The sequence below is a fragment of the Megalobrama amblycephala genome, linkage group LG1, assembly GCF_018812025.1.
Source record: "Megalobrama amblycephala isolate DHTTF-2021 linkage group LG1, ASM1881202v1, whole genome shotgun sequence".
Taxonomy (NCBI): domain Eukaryota; kingdom Metazoa; phylum Chordata; class Actinopteri; order Cypriniformes; family Xenocyprididae; genus Megalobrama; species Megalobrama amblycephala.
In genome coordinates this window covers 60,331,792-60,353,814 of record NC_063044.1, presented here as the reverse complement: position 1 = coordinate 60,353,814, position 22,023 = coordinate 60,331,792, and the positions used below count along the sequence as shown (strand labels likewise).

General features: G+C 41.7%; 1 protein-coding gene across 1 annotated transcript; it reads left to right on the top strand.

The window, feature by feature from the left end:
• Positions 1-14,633: 14,633 nt before the first annotated feature.
• On the top strand, positions 14,634-21,635 carry LOC125277988 (abl interactor 2-like). Its single transcript, XM_048206662.1, has 2 exons — positions 14,634-14,850; positions 20,676-21,635. Exons 1-2 carry the CDS (start codon positions 14,787-14,789, stop codon positions 20,837-20,839), a joined length of 228 nt encoding a protein of 75 aa, XP_048062619.1. The 5' UTR covers positions 14,634-14,786; the 3' UTR covers positions 20,840-21,635.
• The last annotated feature ends 388 nt before the right edge of the window (positions 21,636-22,023 follow it).

Sequence of the window (22,023 nt, the reverse complement as noted above, 5' to 3'; positions counted from 1 at the left end):
TAATGCCCAATATATACCTGAAAATCTATGTTACTGTCTGGAAGTTCGCTCTTCATGGTCAGAGCTGCACCCTCACAGGTCAAAGTCCAGCGCTGTTACAACAGAGGAAGTCATTGTCCTCACTGTCCTACACTGACATAAGCCATAGACTATGCATCTAATCTCCATACAATACATTTATTAATCTTAAAATGAACCACAAAATTAACCAAATGAACCAGATAAACAAATGAAATAGTTACAACATCACGAGTTGTGAATTCACAGCTTTAAGGTGCATTTACAGTTAAGCACACAAATATTGAATTGTTTTCAGACACTTTAATGTCAGTCAGATGTATAATTGTATAAAACCACATTGCTACTTTGTCAATATATGTTACTGTGATGATGACATCAATAAATTCATACCCTGAAACATCTTCCATCACATAATGCCAATCAATCATATAAATGGGCTACTTACAATTCAGAAATATTTTATGACCTAAGAAAATACAAGATGATAGTCAATCTGTATCATTTTAGAAAATTTCAGTTCCCTTTCATGGGAACATCGACGCTGCGTTGAATCGCATTGGGATCACCTCTGCGTGATTATGTCTTGAAGCACAATAGTGTGACGGAACGTCAGAGCGGGTGACGTCACGGACCAGGAAACTCTAAAGCACTCCTGAGAACAAAGAACGCCAGCTTCTGTGTTTTCAGCAGCGCTTTGTGTTATCGTGTGTCTTTTTTTGGTGTTGTCTGTCCATTACAAATACAGCTCGAAAATATCTCTTAGTCCGAGGGCAAGAGTATTTTCTGTTTTCCACCAAGCATATATTGTAGAAAAGACATGTATTATGGTGACAAGCAAGCAGCAGTTTGTCAAGTGTGCTCCTCCCTGCCAAGGGAGCTGTCTGTGTGCATTGTGAAAAGTTAACGCTCCGTACACTCCGTTCATGCCTGGCCATCATTCACATTGGAAGTTCCTCAGGTTTGTTTTCGGGGGCGAAGCTTACCAATACAAGGTTCTTCCGTTCGGCCTATCTCTTTCACCCCGCACCTTCGCGAAGTGCGTGGATGCAGCTCTGGCTCCCCTGAGACTCCAGGGCATCCGCGTACTAAATTATATCAGCGATTGTTTGATTCTAGCTCAATCCGAGCAACAGGCAGTTCAACATTGAGATGTAGTTCTGTCACATATGAAAAGGTTAGGGCTGAGACTCAATGCCAAGAAGAGTGTGCTTCTTCCAGCTCAAACTACCAGCTATCTAGGGGTAGTCTGGGATTCCACCACGATGCAGGCACGTCTGTCTCCTGCTCGGGTGAATTCCATTCTCTCAGCCGTGAATGAGGTGAAATTAGGCCAGTCAGGCACTGTAAAACAGTTTCAGAGACTGTTGGGTCTGATGGCAGCTGCGTCCAATGTGATACATTTTGGCCTGCTGCACATGAGACCCTTACAGTGGTGGCTCAGGACCAGGGAGTTTTCCCTTCTGCATAATCAAGGTCACGCGGTGATGCCGTCGTGCCTTAGTCATGTGGAAGAAGCCTTGGTTCCTGTCCCAGGGACCTGTGTTGGGGGCTTCTTGTCATCACGTAATGCTAACGACGGATGCGTCTCTCACAGGCTGGGGGGGGGAATCATTGAGTGGTCGCTTGGCTCAGGGTCTTTGGGAGGACCATCATCATTCCTGGCACATAAATCAGCTGGAAATGATGGCGGTATTTCGAGCACTCAAATACTTCTTCCCAGACCTGAGGGGCCACCACGTGTTAGTTCGCACAGTCTCCTATATCAACCATCAGGGGGTCTGAGGTCTTGCCAGTATCAGATCCTCCTGTGGTCCCAAGGGAAGCTCCTCTTCCTGAGAGCAGCTCATATCCTGGGGCATCAAAATGTGGGGGCAGACATCCTGTCGAGACAGGGGCCGAGGCCCGGGGAGTGAAGACTCCACCCCGAGGTGGTGGAGCTCGTTTGGAAGAATTTCGGTTGCGCAAAAGTCGACCTATTTGCCTCGAAAGAGACCTCTCATTGCCCGTTGTGGTATTCACTAACCCATCCAGCCCCGCTGGGGTTGGATGCCATGGTACAGACGTGGCCGAGGCTGCGTCTGTACACATTTTCCTCGATTGCTCTGCTCCCAGGAGTTCTGGAGAGGGTTCGTTGGGATGGGGTCCATCTCATATTAATAGCCCCGTTCTGGCCGACCCGAATATGGTTTACAGACCTAGTGTCTCTCTTGGACGGCTCCCCCATGGAGATCCCAATCAGGCAGGACCTTCAAGCGGGCGGCATGATAACTCACCCCTGCCCGGAGTTATGGAAACTGTGGGCTTGGCCTTTGAGGGGGCCGAGCTCATAGAATAAGTACTCCGCTCGACTCCAGAGCTCCGTCCACGAGGAAACTTTATGTATATAAGTGGAAGCTGTTTGCTTGGTGTAGTCAATCTCAGGTGGACCCGTTCCACTCATCTATCAGTCATGTACTGCAATTTCTCCAAGGAAAGTTCTCGGATGGTCTATCTCCTTCTACACTGAAGGTTTATATTGCAGCTATTTCTGCTTATCATGCTCCTGTGGGTGGTACCCCCTAGTTATACGTTTTCTTCATAGTACCCAGAGTCTGAGGCCTGCTGTGCATACAAGAACTCCGTCCTGGGACTTGGCTATTGTGTTGGAAGGGTTAGCTGAGGCTCCCTTCGAGCCTTTAGAGGAACTATCTAAAAAGTTCCTCACTCTGAAAACCATATTTCTGTTGGCTATATCATTTCTCAAAAGAATTGGAGATCTACAAACACTTTCTGTTGCTCCCTCATGTCTGGAATTTGCACCTGGAATGGTCAAGGCTTTCCTGCATCATAGACATGGGTATATACCCAAGGTCCCTACCAATGTCCCAGGGCCCATCGTATTGCAGACCTTTTGTCATCCGCCTTTTACAAATCCGGATCAGGAGAAACTCAATCTGCTTTGCCTAGTTAGGGCTTTAGACACTTACATCCACAGAGCTGCCCTGTGGCGAAAAACTGATCAGTTATTTGTCTGTTACGGGTCTCTTAAGTAAGGAGGCCCAGCGTCTAAGCAGAGAATGAGCAAGTGGGTGGTCGAGGCCATCTCTCTTGCTTATGAGTCATCCGGGCAGCCTTCACCTTTGGCTGTCCGGGCACACTCTACTAGAGGGTATGGCTGCCTCAAAAGCTTTGATCACGGGGGTTCCCATCAACGAGATATGTGATGCGGCTGGGTGGTCCTCCCATCATACCTTCATTAGGTTTTATAACCTTGATTTGGGATCCACTCCAATGTCCTCGGTGCTCTCGTCTCAGAGAACAGACAGGCACTCGGTATTATGGCCTAGTTGGGATAGGGTTCCCAATGTGATTCAACGCAGCGTCGATGTTCCCATGAAAGGGAACATCTCGGGTTATGTCGGTAACCCTGGTTCCCTGAATAGGAAACAAGATGCTGCGTTGCTTAACCATACTCCCTGCACACCTGTGAGCATCTGCTTCATCCATATCAGAAGCTGGCATTCTTTGTTCTCAGGAGTGCTTTATAGTTTCATGGTCTGTGACGTCACCCGCTCTGACGCCCCGTCACACTATTGGTTCGATTTCACAAGTGCTTCAAGACGTAATCACGCAGAGGTGATCCCAATGCGATTCAACGCAGCGTCGATGTTCCCATGAAAGGGAACTGAAATTTTCTAAAATGATAGAGATTGACTATCATCTTGTATTTTCTTAGGTCTCGTTCCCTATTCAGGGAACCAGGGTTACAGACATAACCTGAGACGTTTCATATTTAAATTCAAAAGGGACTGTCTAGAAATGTGCTTAAAAGATCCTTTTATGTCATCACTTCTCATGCCATGTAATCTATGGGTATTTTAATGATTGTCATAATGTTATAAAAGAAGTGTAAAAGAAAAAATGCGTTTACCATGTCTGGGTTGTAAATGCAATGGAAATGGGGTTGAAATGTAATGTTTACTGGTACAAAGGTCTACATTACTATAGCTAGTCCTCCTTGTACATCATGTCTTAAGTGAGTGGAAACAAAAACATAAAACACGCCCATGTTATATCATCATCCTGTGACTAAAATTTTCTGTTCTGCCATAAAGTGTGGAATCATGTAAGACATCCAGTATATGACCTACAGAAACCCAATAAAAAAGTAAAATAAAAATAAAAGTAAATGGCTGAAAACTTGGCAACTGACAACTTGGCCTGCTGAAAACAAGGGCTTACTTTCAGACTATGAATAATCTTCTCTTAATAATGAGTTAGGCAATTTTAACCGTTTCATAAGAAGTTATATAAGAATTCAACCCCTTACCGGAATTGTGTTGTGTCATCTCCAAACGTGCGAGAAGATAAAGCACGTTAGTGAGGGGAGTGTACGCAACTTCTGGTAACAGGTAATGAGGTGTAAACTCACATAGGGCCAATCAAGTGAGAAGTGAGAAGCGTTTTTCACATTCATATTTTAGAGAGCTAGCTATGATGATTTAGAGCTAATAAACTAATTTGTGTTGTTTGTAATTTTCTTATTTAGCTTGATGTCTTCCCTGTGCTGATTTCATGTAGCGACATGTTTTCCATGATAAGCATACTGTAGGTGTGTTCACGCCATGTCGTAATTATGAGATTCCGACTTGTAAAAAGCATTCACATCAGATTCGTTTTGGCTTGACATGAACAGCTCTGTGTAGAACGTCACGTTGGTAATTGACTATATGCACGGTTATTTCCTGGTTGTCCTTAAGCCAGCTTGGGCATTTCCGAGGAACTGTTAGCTGTTCATTCTGTACTCACTGTACATTGACACAAAACCATCAGTGGTTGACTTTTTAATGTTGTATTCATATTTTAATGCAGTTATCACATTTACCTAATTTGCCAATAAACCAGTTTTATTGATTGCAATAAAGATGAAGCTATTGGGACCGTTTAAAAATACCATGTCTGTAATTAGACACACACGCATTGTTTTCCAGCACTTCAAATGTTATTGTTAATGTGATGACCATAAACATTATTTGTTCATCCTTTTGAGATTGTCTAAATTTGTAAAACTGATCGATTCAAAATGTTTTTTCGCTTTTGAATAAATATTAAACTATAGGTTTAAAAATACATTTTGTAAATGTGAAGTATGATGTACTCACAAAATCTCATGAAAAACAATAACTTTTCTTGTGAATGAATGACACAGAAAGCGAGCAAAGCGCTTTCCCTTTGTAAACAGCTGACAGTGCAGCACAAGCTCAGTGATTTTGGTACACTTAAATCTAACTAAAGTGCACAATAAATATTTAATTTTGATGTGAAAACTGATGGTCGAATTGAATTTAGCTGAGGAGGAACACTGAGGTACATCTTTATTTATTTATTTATTTATTTATTTATTTGTCGTCTTACATTTGAATAATAAAATTAATACTATGCCTGACTATTTAAGTGACTATATTCTGATTATAAACTAAGTATTACACTATTGATGCTCAACAAACCAGCAAGTGACATTTCACCGGAAGTTTTCCAGCTGGCTTATATTATTGCGGAAGTTCTAAAGAACGCTCTGTGCATATAAACAACATGGGGTGAAGGATGCCATTTGATTTTTAAAATAGGCCTACGTTTGAATGTTCTTGTGCACTTAATATTTAGTTAGTGTTTTATATGAAAGGCATTCGAGATGCTGCATAATGAGTATAGGCAAGGGTGCAGTTGTCGTCTTTTGACGTATTCCGTCTTTTGTTTTGGGAAAAACAAGCAATTCCCCTTCAAACAGCTATAAACAAACTTTTGATCAAGATTCTCTCTAAACAATAAACTTTTAATGCTCTCTTAAGGAAAAAGTCACTAATGTCAGCAAAGATCATATTTGAGGCACTTGGTGGTTGGTAGACAGAGATATTAAGCAAATGTTCATGTAATACCTTCATGGCAGATGTTCATCGTTGTGCTGCTCTAGTCTGAGCAATTTGGCATACAGCAGCTGAAGTGATAGGCCTGTAATTGTGGGACAAACTCTGGCCTCTGGTGGTGAAACTGATCAAAACTAAGTCATGAGAAAATGTGACTGTGATAAAACAATTAATGAGCTGATTAGAATTTAAGCTAGATTAGTCAGTTAATTTATAGAAGAATAATCAGTTTGAAAATAAAGTGAATAATTTAAAGTGCCAAAAACATTGTATTGTATTACTTTTATTACTTTAAATTTAGCACTAAACAATTGTCGTGTGTCTGTGTGTGTACTTGTGACATCATAAGGGGTTAGTTGTAAGCCAAAAGGTCTATAAAATGCTGTCAATATTTTTTGGGACTTTGATTGTTAAAATCATGCAATTAGTCATTCATTTTTTCACACATTATTTCTCCAAACATTTTATTTCAGAAATCAGGCAATTTACAGATTGTTCTTCTAATCAGCTTTAATATCAGCCTCCATCTTACTCCAGGATGTGAAGGCATCATCATATTTTCTCTGTCTGCTGATTTGGGCTTCCTGGAGGTGTCTGTGGACATTTATACAAGAACAGCCCAGTGAAAATCAGACAATTCTTTATTTTCTGTTTATTAACAGATTATGAGCACATTTTCTCCAAAAAAAAAAAAAAAAAAAATCACACACTAAAGGGAAGAAATACTACATTCACACTGCCAGTTTTTGGGATTTACTTTACTTTATTTATAAAGGGACCATGTACAATTTTTAACATAAATGTTTCCATTCCATGCATTGTACCGGATTTAGCTAAAAGCTAATTTTCACCTGAAGTCCCCTGGCAGGTCGACATAAACAATAAACCAAAAAGGGCATAATAGAATTAATCCATGCAATTTATGCACTACAGTGTTGTTAGTGTTAAAGGATTAGTTCACTTCAAAATGAAAATTACCCCAAGCTTTACTCACCCTCAAGCCATCCTAGGTATATATGACTTTCTTCTTTCTGATGAACACAATCTGAGATATTTTAATAAATATCCTGATGCATCTGAGCTTTATAATGACAGTGAACAGGAGTCATGAGTATGAGCTAAAGAAAGAGCCTCCATCCACATCCATCCATCATAAACATACTCCACACGGCTCCAGGGGGTTAATAAAGGCCTTCTGAAGTGAAGCGACAATATATGCCAGACGGAGACAGCAGGTAAAAGTTTAAGGTGTTTATTGGACACAAGCAGAGGTAAACCAGATGACAGGTAAGTGAATAGCAATGGTTGAAGTGATAGTAGAGTGAGTAGATGATAATACTGTCCTTTGTGTTTGCAGGAAGATCATAGAAGCTGGCTGGAGATGACGCTGGCGGATGACACTCACACACAGACTTGGAACACAGGAGGGAACACGGAGACACTGGAGACAGGTAGGTAACGACTGGAGTCCTTGAGGTAAGCATAGAGGTAAGTTCCTGTAATGCGAACGAGACCGGACAATGTGACTGTGTGTGTGAGTGTCTCTTGTAGTGCTGGTGATGATCGTGCTGATGAGGTGCAGGTGGCGGTGATTAGTACTCAGGGGAAGGTGCTCGTTGTCATTGGTGGATGCTGGAGCCTGGCGTGTCTGTTACAGTACCCCCCCCCCCTCCATGGCCCGCTCCTGAGGACCCCGACGTCGTGGTGGTCTTCTTCTTCCACGAGGGGCAGGTTTGTTGGGATGAGCAACGTGGAATATGTCTAGCAGGTTGGGATCGAGAATGTTGTTACGTGGAACCCAGGAACGTTCCTCAGGACCATAGCCCTCCCAGTCCATGAGATATTAGAGCTGACCACCACGGTGCCGGGAGTCCAAGATCTCTCGCACCTCGTAGGCAGCTCCATCCTCCAGTATGAGTGGAAGGGGGGGCTCGTCCTCGGTCACACCAGGCTCTGTGAAGGAAACAGAAGGGTGGTGAGGTTTTAACAGTGACACATGGAATGTGGGGTGAATGCGGTACTCAGGTGGTAATTGGAGTTTGTAGGTGACCAGGTTGACCTGCTCGAGGATGGAGAATGGGCCAATGAACCTGGGACTCAGCTTACGGCATGGGAGGTGCATGCGGATATCTCTGGTGGACAGCCAAACCTTCTGTCCTGGCTGGTAGATGGGAGCTTCGGAGCGACGACGGTCTGCAGTAATCCTGCGCCTCCGAAGAGCACGTTGTAGCTGATGGTGGGCTGAGTCCCAGACCCTCTCGCTCTCTCGGAACCAGTAATCCACCGATGGTACGTCAGATGGTTCCCCGGTCCAGGGGAACAGTGGGGGTTGGTAGCCGAGTACGCACTGGAAGGGTGTGAGTCCAGTGGTCGGTTGACGCAAGGACTTTTGAGCGTACTCGGCCAAACCCAGGTACTGGTTCCAAAAGTCCTGGTGGCCGTGACAGAAGGTACGGAGGAAGCGACCGATCTCCTGGATCTTCCGTTCCGTCTGCCCGTTCGACTGCGGATGGTATCCCGACGAAGGCTGATGGTCACACCTAGGAGTGAGAAGAAGGCTTTTCACACACGGGAGATGAACTGTGGACCTCTGTCAGATACGACGTCTTCGGGGATACCGTAGTATCGAAACACATTGTTGAACATTATTTCAGCTGTTTCCATAGCTGTGGGAAGTCCTTTCAGAGGGATGAGACGACAGGATTTGGAGAATCTGTCTACGTTGCCATGACGCGTTGCTATGAGCTGCGTGCGTGTGAGACTGGCTGATTTTCCACAGTCTGTTCGAAACTTCTCTCGAGCCATATATGGTTCCTTCACTGAGTGCCTATGCCTCGACGGAAGCTTGTGTCGATTTAATTAAAAATCTATTTATTATATATTTTAAAATATTACATAAATCACCAATGCCGGTTAGTCATGTAGCCTATAACACCCCAACCAATCGTGATCTGGCTGGCACAACAAGTTCGAATTTCATTAGACAACGTGAAGTGGAAATTACATGGACAGATGAGCGATTTCTGCTGTTTGTCTCATTTTATTAATTCAATTGCATCGCTGACAAAATGTTATGACAAGATGTTAACTGACCACAAAGCAAGAAGTCGCATTAATGGTAAGTAGTGTTCAATTCATAGGCTATTGTTTATACACTGTTTATTATTTGATGAAACTATCATAGTTAATGAAGCCAAAATGCCACCTACAGGCCTATTATTATGTGTAGGCTGGTGAAAGGGTGACATGAATATTACCATTTTTGATAATTATTAGCTTATGTGGTATTATGAAAGTCTCTTGTGCTCATCAAACCTGCATTTATCTAATCAAAAACAGCAATATATATTTTAAAAATATTATTACAATTTAAAATAATCTATTTGAATGAACTTATATATATTATATATAATTTATTTCTGATGCAAAGCTGAATTTTCAGCATCATTACTCCAGTCTTCAGTGTCACATGATTCTTCAGAAATCATTCTAATATGATGATTAATTTTCAAAGTTGGAAAGTGGAAAGAGTTGTGCTGCTTAATATTTTCTATAACATGCTGTGATCCTTTAGTGGATTGAATTAAAAATCTTTTATTTAAAAATGTTAAAAATAACTAATAACAGCATTTATTCAAAATAGAAATCTTTTCTAACAAATTACCTTTACACCACCTACTATGCGGCCTTTTTACTCTTAACTGAAAATTATTTTTAAACCAATATCACACTAAGTAAATAAATTACAATGTACATGGCATGGTATATTTGATGAGTTTGGTGCCAATTTTATTGTTTCCACCAAACATTTACATATTCTTTTAGGTCTTTAGATTTTGTTAGGTCTTGTCTCAGACCCAACCTATTGACCCAACCTATGTGAACTTGAACTTGGTCTCAGTCTCGACTCGGACTCGACCCTCTTTGGTCTCGGTCTCAACTCGGACTCGACCCTCTTTGGTCTCGGTCTCGACTGGGACTCGACCCTCTCTGGACTCGGTCTTGACTCGGACTCAAATGAGCTGGTCTCGACTACAACACTGGTATTGCAAGCCCGGTGGACAACCCGGCGGAGTGGCGGTGGAGGCATTGGAAGAGGGAAGGGTCTCGTTAGACCAGGTGATCGGGTTGACGAATAATTTCTCAGGGAGAATGATTTCAGGTTCTTCAGGATTTTCTTCGGGAGCATGGAGTCTTGAGAGGGCGTCTGCCTTGACATTTTTGGAGCCTGGTCGATAGGAAATAGTGAAGTTAAAGCGAGTGAAAAAGAGAGCCCAGTGGGCCTGTCTGGGATTTAGTCTCTTGGCTGCTCGGAGGTACTCGAGATTTTTATGGTCAGTGAGTACTATAAATGGCTGTCTGGCTCCCTCTAGCCAATGCCTCCACTTGACGGTGAGGAGTTCACGATTGCCGATGTCGTAGTTCACCTCCGCCGGGTTGAGCTTGCGGGAGAAGAAGGCACATGGATGGAGTCGGCTCGGATTCACCTGCTGCTGTGACAGGAACACTCCAACTCCGGTTATGGAAACGTCCACCTCTATGGTAAACGGTTTCTCAGGGTCAGGATGAACCAGGAGTGGAGCGGTGGTGAAGGCAGTCTTGAGTGAGTTGAAAGCTTCTGTGGCAGCAGGCGTCCAGGATAGAGACTTGGGTTTGTTTCGGAGGAGGCTTGTTAGAGGGCAGGTAATGGCACTGTAGTTCTGGATGAAACGTCGATAGAAATTGGCAAAGCCGAGGAATCTTTGGAGTTCCTTCACTGTTGAGGGTGTTGGCCAGTCTCTGATGGCTGCCACCTTCCCCTCGTCCATCCGGATGCCACTGTGATTGATGTGATATCCAAGGAACTGCACTGAGGCTTGATGGAAGGAACATTTCTCGGCTTTGAGGTAGAGCTGGAAGTCTCTCAGGTGTTGCAGGACCTCCGCAACGTGACGGCGATGGTCGGCCATGCTCCAGGAGTAGATCAAGATGTCGTCGATGTAGACCAGCACAAACTTGTGGAGAAACTCCCGGAGCACCTCATGGATGAAATCCTGGAATACGGAGGGGGCGTTGACCAGGCCATACTGCATTACAAGATATATGAGGTTGTACGCACTGCGGAGGTCCAACTTGGTGAACACAGTGGCACTACGGAGATGTTCCAGGGCCGCTGGGACGAGAGGAAGGGGGTACCTGAACTTGACAGTGACGGAGTTGAGAGCTCTATAATCAATACATGGTCGCAAGCCTCCATCTTTCTTTGCCACAAAAAAGAAGCTGGAAGCAGCAGGGGAAGTAGAAGGTCTGATGTATCCTTGAGCCAAAGCCTCCTCGATGTACTCCACCGTGGCCTTCTCCTCCGGGATGGCACTGACGCACCCAGAAGCAGGTCGATGGCACAATCCCATGGCCGGTGTGGTGGCAGCTTGGAGGCTATCTTTGGGCAGAAGACGTCACTGAAGGGGGCGTAACATTGTGGGATATCCACGGAGCGTTTCTCTAAGGGGCTTTCAATGGAAGTGGCACAGACAGGAAGAGACTTGGAACTTGAAGATCTTGGAACAGATAACGTAGAGAAACATTGAGGAAAACAGGTGTCACCCCACTTCAGGACTTCCCCAGTCTTCCATGAGAGGATGGGATTATGCTGCTCTAACCACGGGCGCCCCAGTATCACGTCAGCAGTGGAACCCTCCAGAACCAGCAATTGGATGTCTTCGACATGCAGTAATCCAACTTGAAGTTGCAGTACTTCAGTCTTACGGCTGACATGTCTTCTACTCACAGGTTTCCCGATTATTGAGTGGATCTGGAAGGTTGACGGCGTGTTCTTGGTTTTGAGTCCGAGCTGACGGCAGAGGGCACCGCTGAACCAGAGTCAAGGAGGGCGGACGCTGGAATGGAAACATCAGCAGCAGTAAGTGTTACATTAGTGGTGAATGGTTTACAGGTAGGGTGGCTAGAGACGAAGACACTCACCAAGGAACGTGGTGGATGGGTTGGGCATGAGGAGAGTACATGCCCAGGAGATCCGCAATACAAGCATAAGTGTTGGGTCATCCTCCTCTGCTGTTCGGCGGGTGAGAGCCATGTAAAATCCACTTGCATGGGTTCGTTGGCTGGTTATGGGGTGCTGACGGATTCTGGCCGGCAGAGGACGTCGGTGAGCTGCAACTGACCCTGGTGCTCTTCGAGACACGACTGCATACGAGTGGCGAAATGGATTGACAGCTGGATGAATTGTTCTAGGCCGATGGTGTCCTTGTATGCAGCGAGATGCAACCGCACACGAGGATCCAATCCCTGACGATAAGTTGTGAGTAGCGCTTGTTCATTCCAGCCACTCCTGGCAGCAAGGGTTCTGAATTGAAGAGCATATTCGTTAACAGACATCTTTCCTTGTTTTAAATGATAAAGTCTCTCACCGATGGATGAATCCCAGGAAGGTTTTCCGAATACTTCTTTGAAGTGTTCCACAAAATCACCGTAATTCTGAATGACTGGCTATTTTGTGTTAATTCTGTTACAGCGATGCGTTTGTGTAAAAAAATATCTATATTTACCAGTTAAGAAGTAAAATATCTAGCTTCCACCAGACTGCCTTCTGTATTCAAGTTACAAAAGGAAGTGTAAACTGGCATCAGTTACACGTTTTCCATAAGTTGAATAGGGAAGGTGTAGGACGCAGTGTAAGCTTTTTGAACTGCAAAAGTTTTACACTTTCTTCGTATGTTGACTACAGAAGGTGGTCTGGTGGAAGCTAGATATTTTACTTAATAACTTCTTAAATATGTTTTTTACACAAACGCATCGCTTCACTTCAGAAGGCCTTTATTAACCCCCCGGAGCTGTGTGGAGTATGTTTATGATGGATGGATGTGGATGGATGCACTTTCTTCAGCTCATACTCATGACCCCTGTTCACTGTCATTATAAAGCACGGATGCATCAGGATATTTATTAAAATATCTCAGATTGTGTTCATCAGAAAGATGTAGGGTCTGCACAGTCTCAAAGATGAGCAGGTCCCACCATAAACTGTGTTTAAGTCCCAATTCACGGAACTTCGGTTTGTAAATCTTACATCTCATCCGGCCCGGCAGACACTAATGGATCACGAGACTCTTTTTATGACTATTTCGATAAGTCCCAAAACTCTCCTCTGTGACTTCAAAGGAGATGCGAACACCACGGATCGGGTTTCGAGGAGACAGGGCCGAATTCCAAATGGTCATAAAAAGAAAATACACGCACGCACCCACAGACACACACACACATAGAAAGCCCTACATAAAGACTGTATACACAAATATTATACCTGCAAATATGAATGTATCTGCCACTATGGTGCTTGTTGCATGTATGTGTTGCTAATGTAGAATCGTAGAATTGACTGTAGTAGGTTAGTTTTCATGTTAAACGATTAGAAAAGTATTAGAGTAGAAAGTGTATCTTCTTTATATGACGAGAGACACCTGTCGAGTTTGATCTCTCTGTAAAGCTGTGAATCCGAGCTATTCACTCATGTACGTTACATTTCTGTCAAATGCATCGTTCAATGTTTAATAATACTATGAAGAAAATGCACTGATTCAACATACCATAAATTAACTCGTTGGACAGGACAAAGGGATGTGGAAAACCGCCAAATTGCAACGCTATCATTGGAGGACGTTATCAAGAAGGTGTTTTGGCCTGTTGTCCTTAAAATACCATGACACACGTCTTTTCGATGCGCAAGTTTTCTGCACGAGTTCCTGCCGTCAAGACGGACTCTCTTCTTTATTTTCCGGTCATATTACAACAGTTAAACCTTCGTTTGAAACTTCGCCGAAACAACCTCCGGAAGAAGAAACAACTATCAACCCGAGCGCTCCGAAACTCTAAGCACCCCAACGAACCTATGCAAGTATAACGTTTTTACGATTTTAAATGCTGAGTTTCCTTGCTGGCTCTTAAAGGTGAACTGTTGCAATTTGCCCTGCTTTGATTATCTCTTTCGTTTCTGCCTTTACTTTCACTTGTATGTATCTGTATCTACTTGTGTACATTTATCCGTATAACCTTTGTATTACCCATTCTGTATATTAAACATATCATATCCACGCTTTTATTCACTTGCTCCTTCAACCACAACCGAGTCACTTTAACGTTCTGATTCTAATATCCTTGCTTTACGTTTGGATGCTATTCTAGAAATTGATCCTTGTGGCCACAGGGTAATATTTCTGTCGTAATAGTCTGTGAACTTATCGGTGTGCTGGACGGACCGGTAGTTCTTTACATAATTATTAAAACAGAACTAACCATATATGTGATTGATTATAATTCGTTGTAGTTAATTCACCATATATGGTTAATTCCCCCTTGGGTCGGTATGTGCATAATAATAATTCATAAAACCTTATGAATTATTATATTCATATTCCACCCATAAATTGATTAATAACTGTGCAAATCGTCACAAAGAAGTAAGTCATATACACCTAGGATGGCTTAAGGGTGAGTAAAGCTTGGGCTAATTTTCATTTGAAAGTGAACTAATCCTTTAACTAAAATGATTACAAATTTCAAGTTGTGCTGTCAACAAATTGAACTGCAAACATAATTGTTTTTTTTTTTTTTTTAACATATGAACACCCGCAGAGATAATGCATTGTTATTATTATTATTATTATTATTTATTTGATTGCCGGTGTGGTCTTCCATGTGTATGCAGTTTGTGGCTCAGAACTCACACACTTTGCTTGTGCATTAAAGGTGCATTTGCTCTAGTGTTGTCTATATGTGTTAACATTGTGTGTCCATGTACATTTAGACCTTGAGATTCCAGCACCGCCCCCATCACCACCAGTAGATGGCTTTGACAACTATGAGGAAATGCCCCCTTTACCTCCCCCTATTGATTACGACATATCTGCACCAGTTGACTATTTGGAGAAAGGTAGGCTCAATGTTTGCTCATTTTAATCAAACTCATTTTTGAAGAGAGGTGAAGAATTTGCATTGTGAATCAGGATCATAATAGCGAGACTTTGGTATTTCGTAATAGATGTTTTGTAAATGGGTGTTTACAAAATGACTGTACTGACATTTTAGATTTTCAAGATAATTTTGTAATGACCAGTGGTGGACAGTAACAAAGTATTTTTACTTTGTTACTGTACTTAAGTAAATTTTTCAAGAATCTGTACTCAATCAAAGTATTTTTATTTTGGTAAAAATTTGACTTTTACTTCACTACTGTTATGGTCTTGTTTTTGTTTTATTCGTCATTGGTGGACATCCACTTGTAATTAAGAACACCTGGCTGCAGGTATAAAAATGGCTGTCTGTTTGCTAACAGGAGTGTGTGTGGAGTTCTGTTTTTGTTCTTGCTCTTGCAGGATTGGGCACAGGTGGCAGGTGTCTTAAAGGTTTAAGAATTCTACGCCAGCAGATCCTCGCTATTCCTTTCGTTTAGTGGCCTTGGATGCGATCGTCTGAGTTTTTGAACCTTTCTTTTATTTTTTCCCTTGTTATGTCTTCCCCTAGAGATTTGAATTAAAATATACTTTTACAATGTATTTCTTTTTGATCGCCCATTTTTTGTTGCAGTTATGAGCCGAACTGTACAAAATTGGGGGCTCGTCCGGGATCAGTGCTGTCGGTATATAAGGGCTTAAAGGAACTCAGCTCTTGGTTGAAGCACGAAGTTTAGAGTTGAGTTAGAATTTTTTTTTTTTTTTGGTAGTGGGAAAAGATTCTGATTATGAGAAATTAGAATTTATTGAATTAAATGGCTTTGGGGGAGTTTTTTAAAAATCCTACTGAGGAGAAGTTGGACAAAATGTCTAAAGATGAATTATTAGAGGTGGCTGCACATTTTGAGGTTGGACTTACAACTAAGGAAAAACGTCTAAAAGAGGGTGTAGGACTTATTGTAAAGTCAGCTTTAGCAGACTTGGGTGTGCTTACAACTAGGACTGAGATATCAGCTGCGTCTCAAGTTCAAGATCCTGTAGAACACGTTGATCCTCCAAGTTTTTCTTCGTTGACTTATGAACAGCAGAGAGAGTTGTTGCTCTTAGAAATGGAGAGTAATAAAAGAAAGCAAGACGTTGAATTCGTAGACTGGATATTGAAGCATAAAGACTGCAACTGATTAGAGAAGGTAGGCTGGAGAGTCAACCTAATGTTGTGCAGTCTCAGATGGGTAATTTATTTGTACAAGGCTTTGATGTTGCAAGCAGTCTTAGTCTCATGCCCAAGTTCAATGAGAATGATTTGGACACTTTCTTTAATTTATTTGAGCATTTAGCAAATTTGATGGGATGGAAAGATTGCAAACGAACAGTACTGTTACAGTGTGTGTTCCAGGGTAAGGCTCAAAAAGCATATTCTACACTTAGTGTAGCGGATAGTCAAGTCTATTCAAAAGTAAAGGAAGTAGTCTTAAAAGCATATGAGCTAGTCCCTGAAGCATATAGACAAAAGTTTAGAGCTTTGCGTAAAGGAGCACACCAATCTTTTTCTGAGTTTGCAAGAGATCTGCGTATTCAATTTGATCGATGGTGTTCCTTATCTCATGCAGATACCTTTGAGGCTCTGTATAAGTTGATGTTACTGGAACAATTTAAGAATACTTTATCTGAAGAGGTGGCTCTTTTTATAACAGAACGAAAAGTTAAAACTGTAGAGGAGGCTTCCGTTCTCGCTGATGAATATGTTCTGACACACAAAGGTGAGGTTAGGAAAAATCGTTGGCATCGTACAGACAATTCTTTAGAGAATGTTGAGTCCTTTTCATTTGGTGGTGGTAAGCCTGTGAGAAAACTAAAGTCCTCTGTTGAGAGAGATGATCAGTGTGCTTACTGTCTTAAAAGAGGTCATTGGAAAAAAGACTGTCCTACTCTAAAAGTGAAATTAAGTTGTGTCAAGCCTGAACCAAAATCAGCTCTGTTGATGTCTTCAGTAGTGCCTGAATTTTTCCAACTTCCTGTTAATGATGGCGAGTGCATGTTGGAACAAGAAAAAGCAGTTTTGTGTAATGAAAATCAAATGTATGCTCCATTCATTACAGATGGTTTTGTGTCTCTTGTAGTGGGCAGAGATAACGTTCCTGTCAAGATTTTAAAGGATACAGGAGCCTCTGAGACTTTTATTTTGCAGTCTGCTTTACCCTTTTCTGCTGATTCAAGTACTGGTAAGGAGGTACTGATAAAGGGAATTGGACTGCAAAGTTTGTCTGTTCCACTACACACGATAGTCTTTCAATCGGAATTGATTAATGGTACAGTGGTTGTAGGTGTGCGATCATCATTGCCTGTTGAGGGAATTTCTGTGATTTTAGGTAACAACTTGGCTGGTGGTCATGTGTGGAGAGACATTCCACCACCTCAAATTGTAACAGCTTATCCCTCTTTGGAGGATCAAACTGATGCATCACAATTTCCTGATGTGTTCGTGTCCTGTGCAGTTACTCGTGCTATGAGTAAGAATAATTCTGATGTTTTGCAGGATTTGGAGCCCAAGTCTGAAGATACATTGAAGATGACTGTAACCGGCCTCTCTGTTCTTTCTTCTTTCATTTCACGCGGGGAGTTGATTAAAGCTCAGCAGGAGGATGACACTTTAAAAGAAATGTTTACTTCTGTTTTGCCTTTAAATAAGAAGGGAGAAGTAGCAAGTGGCTATTTTGTTGAAGATGGTTTACTGGTTAGGAAGTGGCTGTCTGGGAAGGATGTATTGTTGGGTCAGGCATCTTTTCAGGTTGTTGTCCCTACGTCTTTGAGGGAAACAGTCATGAAAACAGCACATGGAGATGTAGCTGGTCATTTCGGGGTAAATAAGGTGTATGGACAGTTGTTGCATTACTTTTATTGGCCTCGTATGAAAAAGGATGTTAGACAGTACATTAAAACTTGTCCAACATGTCAATTAACCGGTAAACCCAACCAGCCTCTTAAACCAATTCCTCTGTATCCTATTCCAGCTGTGGAAGCACCTTTCCAGCACTTGATAATTGATTGTGTTGGTCCGTTACCACCGTTCCATCACGACTCGTTCTATAGTGAAGGCCTTGACTCAATTTATATCTATTTTTGGTATTGATCAAGGAACTAACTTTACCTCTGGTATGTTTCAGGAGGTGTTAAAACAATTAGGGGTGAGGCATAATCGAACTACTCCCTACCATGCACAGAGTCAAGGCGTTTTGGAACGCTTTCACCAGACCTTAAAATCTCTGTTGCGGGCGTATTGTGTGGAGCTCAATCGTGACTGGGAGGAGGGTTTGCCATGGTTGTTGCTAGCGCCTCGGGAGGTCTTGTAGGATAGTTTGGGCTTTAGTCCAAATGACTTTTTTGGGCACAAAGTGCGTGGACCACTGGCTTCATGATGGGGTAAAGGAGCATGAACCACCAGTGAGTTTGTTACAGTATGTAAATGGTTTCTGAAGACGGTTGGTTTTAGCTGGAGAGATGGTCTGACGATTGTGTTTTTCAAAATTCTGAGACTTTAACTAATTTGGAGAGCTTGGTGAAACATTTACCTGATCAACAAAGAGCTGAGCTGATGTCCTTAATTTCTGAGTTTTCGGTTTTGTTTTCAGATGCTCCGACTCAGACTCAACTAATATAGCACAGACATAGACGTTGGAGAAGCCAAACCTATACGTCAGCGCTTCTATCGTGTATCACTGGATAAGCAGCGTTATATACAATCTGAAATCAAGTATATGTTAGAACATAATATCGCAAAGCCATCTTCTTCCAGCTGGGCATCTCCTTGTTTACTGGTTGGTAAACCAGATAGTATATACCGTTTTTGTACAGATTATCGTAAATTAAGCAATATCACAAAACCTGATTCTTTCCCTCTACCACGCATGGAGGATTGTATAGACCAAATAGGTTCTGCCACCTACGTCAGTAAATTTGATCTATTGAAGGGTTACTGGCAAGTACCACTTACTCCTCATGCTCAAGAAATTTCTGCATTCATCACCTCATTTGGCCTATATTCTTACTCTGTGATGAGTTATGGCCTTAGAAATGCACCTGCTACATTTCAGCACCTAATGAACCAGGAGACATCTGGTTTAGAGGGTTGTGCTGTATACTTGGATGATGTTGTGGTTTATAGTCAGACATGGAAACAACATCTCTCCCACATCCGAGCCCTATTTGAACGTCTTGCTGAGGCTCAATTAACCGTTAACTTGGCGAAGTGTGAGTTCGCCAGGGCAACGGTAACCTATTTGGGTAAGGTAGTTGGGCAGGGTGTGGTGCGCCCTGTGAGGGCTAAGGTTTGGCTATTGACAATTTCCCTCCACCAAGTACTAAGGGAGTTAATGCGATTCTTAAGCATGGTTGGATATTACAGGAGCTTTTGTCCATATTTTTTATCTGTAGTGGCTCCTTTAACTGATTTCTTCTATTTTTTCCCTTGTTATGTCTTCCCCTTGTCTGGCTATCACCAGACCAAGCTCAATTTAAAATTGAACATTGGTCTGGGGAGTCTGTATGTATTTTCTACTGCACAAGAGGCGTGATCAATGAGCATTATTCACGCAACTGGATAGTCCTTCAACCAATCAGATCAACGATCCGGATGATGTACTTTGCAGAGCGACGCGAAAACTCCAGACAGGTTTAGTTTGTATTGGTTTGTAGCATTGATCAGCGGTTTGCAGAAGCAGCAATGGCATCGAGCGATTTTTGCAGGTTGTGCAAAAAAAAAATATGAAAGTGTGTGGTATTTACACCCACTCGAGCGATTTGTTTGCTTAACTAAAGAAGTCATTCAGCTTCGTCGAGAGGTTAAAAGGAATAGCATTGACGTTCGTGCGAGAGACGGGTAGACGTCATCGTGTTATACCCGCCAATAGCGAGCAAGGTGGATAAGCCAGTCTGTGATTTGTTCCCGCAAAAGTGTAACAGAAGCAGTAGAAATGAATGTACGGGTTTCCAGACTGAGTTGCTGGGCGAAATCATATCGCCGGCAGATCAGGCAGGGTTTACCCAGTCTAGTCTTCCCCAGAGATTTATAATAAAATATACTTTTACAATGTATTTCTTTGTGATCACCCATTTTTTGTCGCAGTTATGAGCCGAACTGTAACAACTACATTCCAAAGCATAATATCATACTTTTTACTCCACTACATTTCATAAAAACATGTCGTTCCTCATTATTTTGAAATGAAGAAATTGTCACCCGCTCCAAGATGCGATAACAGTGTCCGATTCATGATCGAGCTAATTCTTAGCCTATTAACCTGTTGAATCGGATCGCAAATCGCACTGAACAATTCACTTTGTAAATTGGACTGATTCGATCACATCCGTTCTCTAGTCAGCAACTCACTGATTCGCATGATCTGGTCAGAGCGAGTCTCCCTCCAGTTAACAATACACTGACAAGTCTGACTCAAAATGAGTCAAGAACGGGAGATCCTAAACGTAAACTAAACATAACGTTAAAATAATGCAAATTAATTCCCATGCATCTTCCCCACTGCCGTAGCAGTTTCAAATGGTTTGTTTGCATAGTTTTTTTCTTAAAATGTTAACAGATATTTCACTGTGACAGTTGATAATAATTCATAATGAAGTGAGACTGATCTGTAACCTATTTAAGCTCTGTCAATGTGTCTAGTATCTGTACTTTTACTCAAGTACTTGATTTGTGTACTTTGTCCACCACTGGTAATGACATTCAGAATGTAAGACCTTAAAAGATATCTAAAGGTACTGATTTTCCATTGTAATTCTTTTTCCTACCAAGTGGTGGCACTATATAACTACGAGGCAGGCAAGCCAGGTGACCTGATCTTTCAGGAGGGGGACATCATCTACCTCACCAGCAGGAATAAAGATGGCTGGTGTGAGGGCGTTCTGAATGGAGTAAAGGGTTATTTTCCTGGCAACTATGTGGAGTCCACTGCTTAACTGGCCATAAGAATCCAGAATGTCAGTGAACCAACTATTTGAAACCACCAAAGTGAAGGCACTTTGTATTCGCATTTTATAAAATGAAACAGTGCAACGACTGGCTGAAGTTTTAAAACATTCCAACTAACATGCTGACTGATGTTTCCAGCAGAGAGGAGTTTGTGTGGACATGAAAAGCCACTCTTATTTTAAAGTTTATTTTGGTCTTAAATAATGATAATGATAATGGATCTCTCAGGACTTTAAGTTATAATCTAAATGTACAATATATAAAGAAACATTTTTGTACATTTAGCTGTATTTGATAAGTTCACAAAGCAGATAGTGGGTGGTATTTGTTTAAATTATGTTGAGCAAATAATGAAATAATATATTTGTGTAATATAATATAGTTTTCTAATTGTAAACCTTTATTACTCATAAATTGATAACATTTTATTGATTCCCTAGCAAATGAGTAGCAGTATTTTCCCAAACTTTTTTCACCCTAGTAAGTGACTGAAATCTGTTAATATACAAAATTCAGTCACAATTTCTTGATTCCAAGTAGGCATTTAGAGTCTATAGAAGTAATAAACTGTTGACATTGATGTCTGGGAATAAAGTTTTTATTTGTTTCATGTCAATTATTACTATCCACTCATTATACAAAGATCTTTTGATATGTTCATTAATGATGATGATCTGACTCATATGCACCAGTAGCCTTATTATTTAAATTTTTTGTTCTCCTTTAGACTGTTACTCATGTTCATGAAAGATATTAAACCATCCATAGTTTCTTTAAACTAAATGTCTTCCTATTCTATTTATTTCACATAAATAAAAGGGGAAATTCTAGGGATTTATGTGCATTTGGGAACAGAAAGGTTATGCATGTAGTGGTCAAGGACCAGTTGTGCCGAAACAAAAACTACTAAAAATGTCTGCTGGCCCAAAGCTTTCATTTTCAACAGGGAGGGGAAATATAATGATATAGATAACATAATGACTGTTCTTTAATGATAAATTGAAGTAATAAAGTGAAAAAATAATAATAATGAAGCACACTTGCTGTGTGATGATTAAAAAGAATGAAGTGCTGCAAAGACAATGTCCTGCAACAGGAAACACGTGATATAGGTGCTGTGTCTTTAAACACCCGACAGTCACCATAAAAGTGTTCAGACTTCACTATCAGC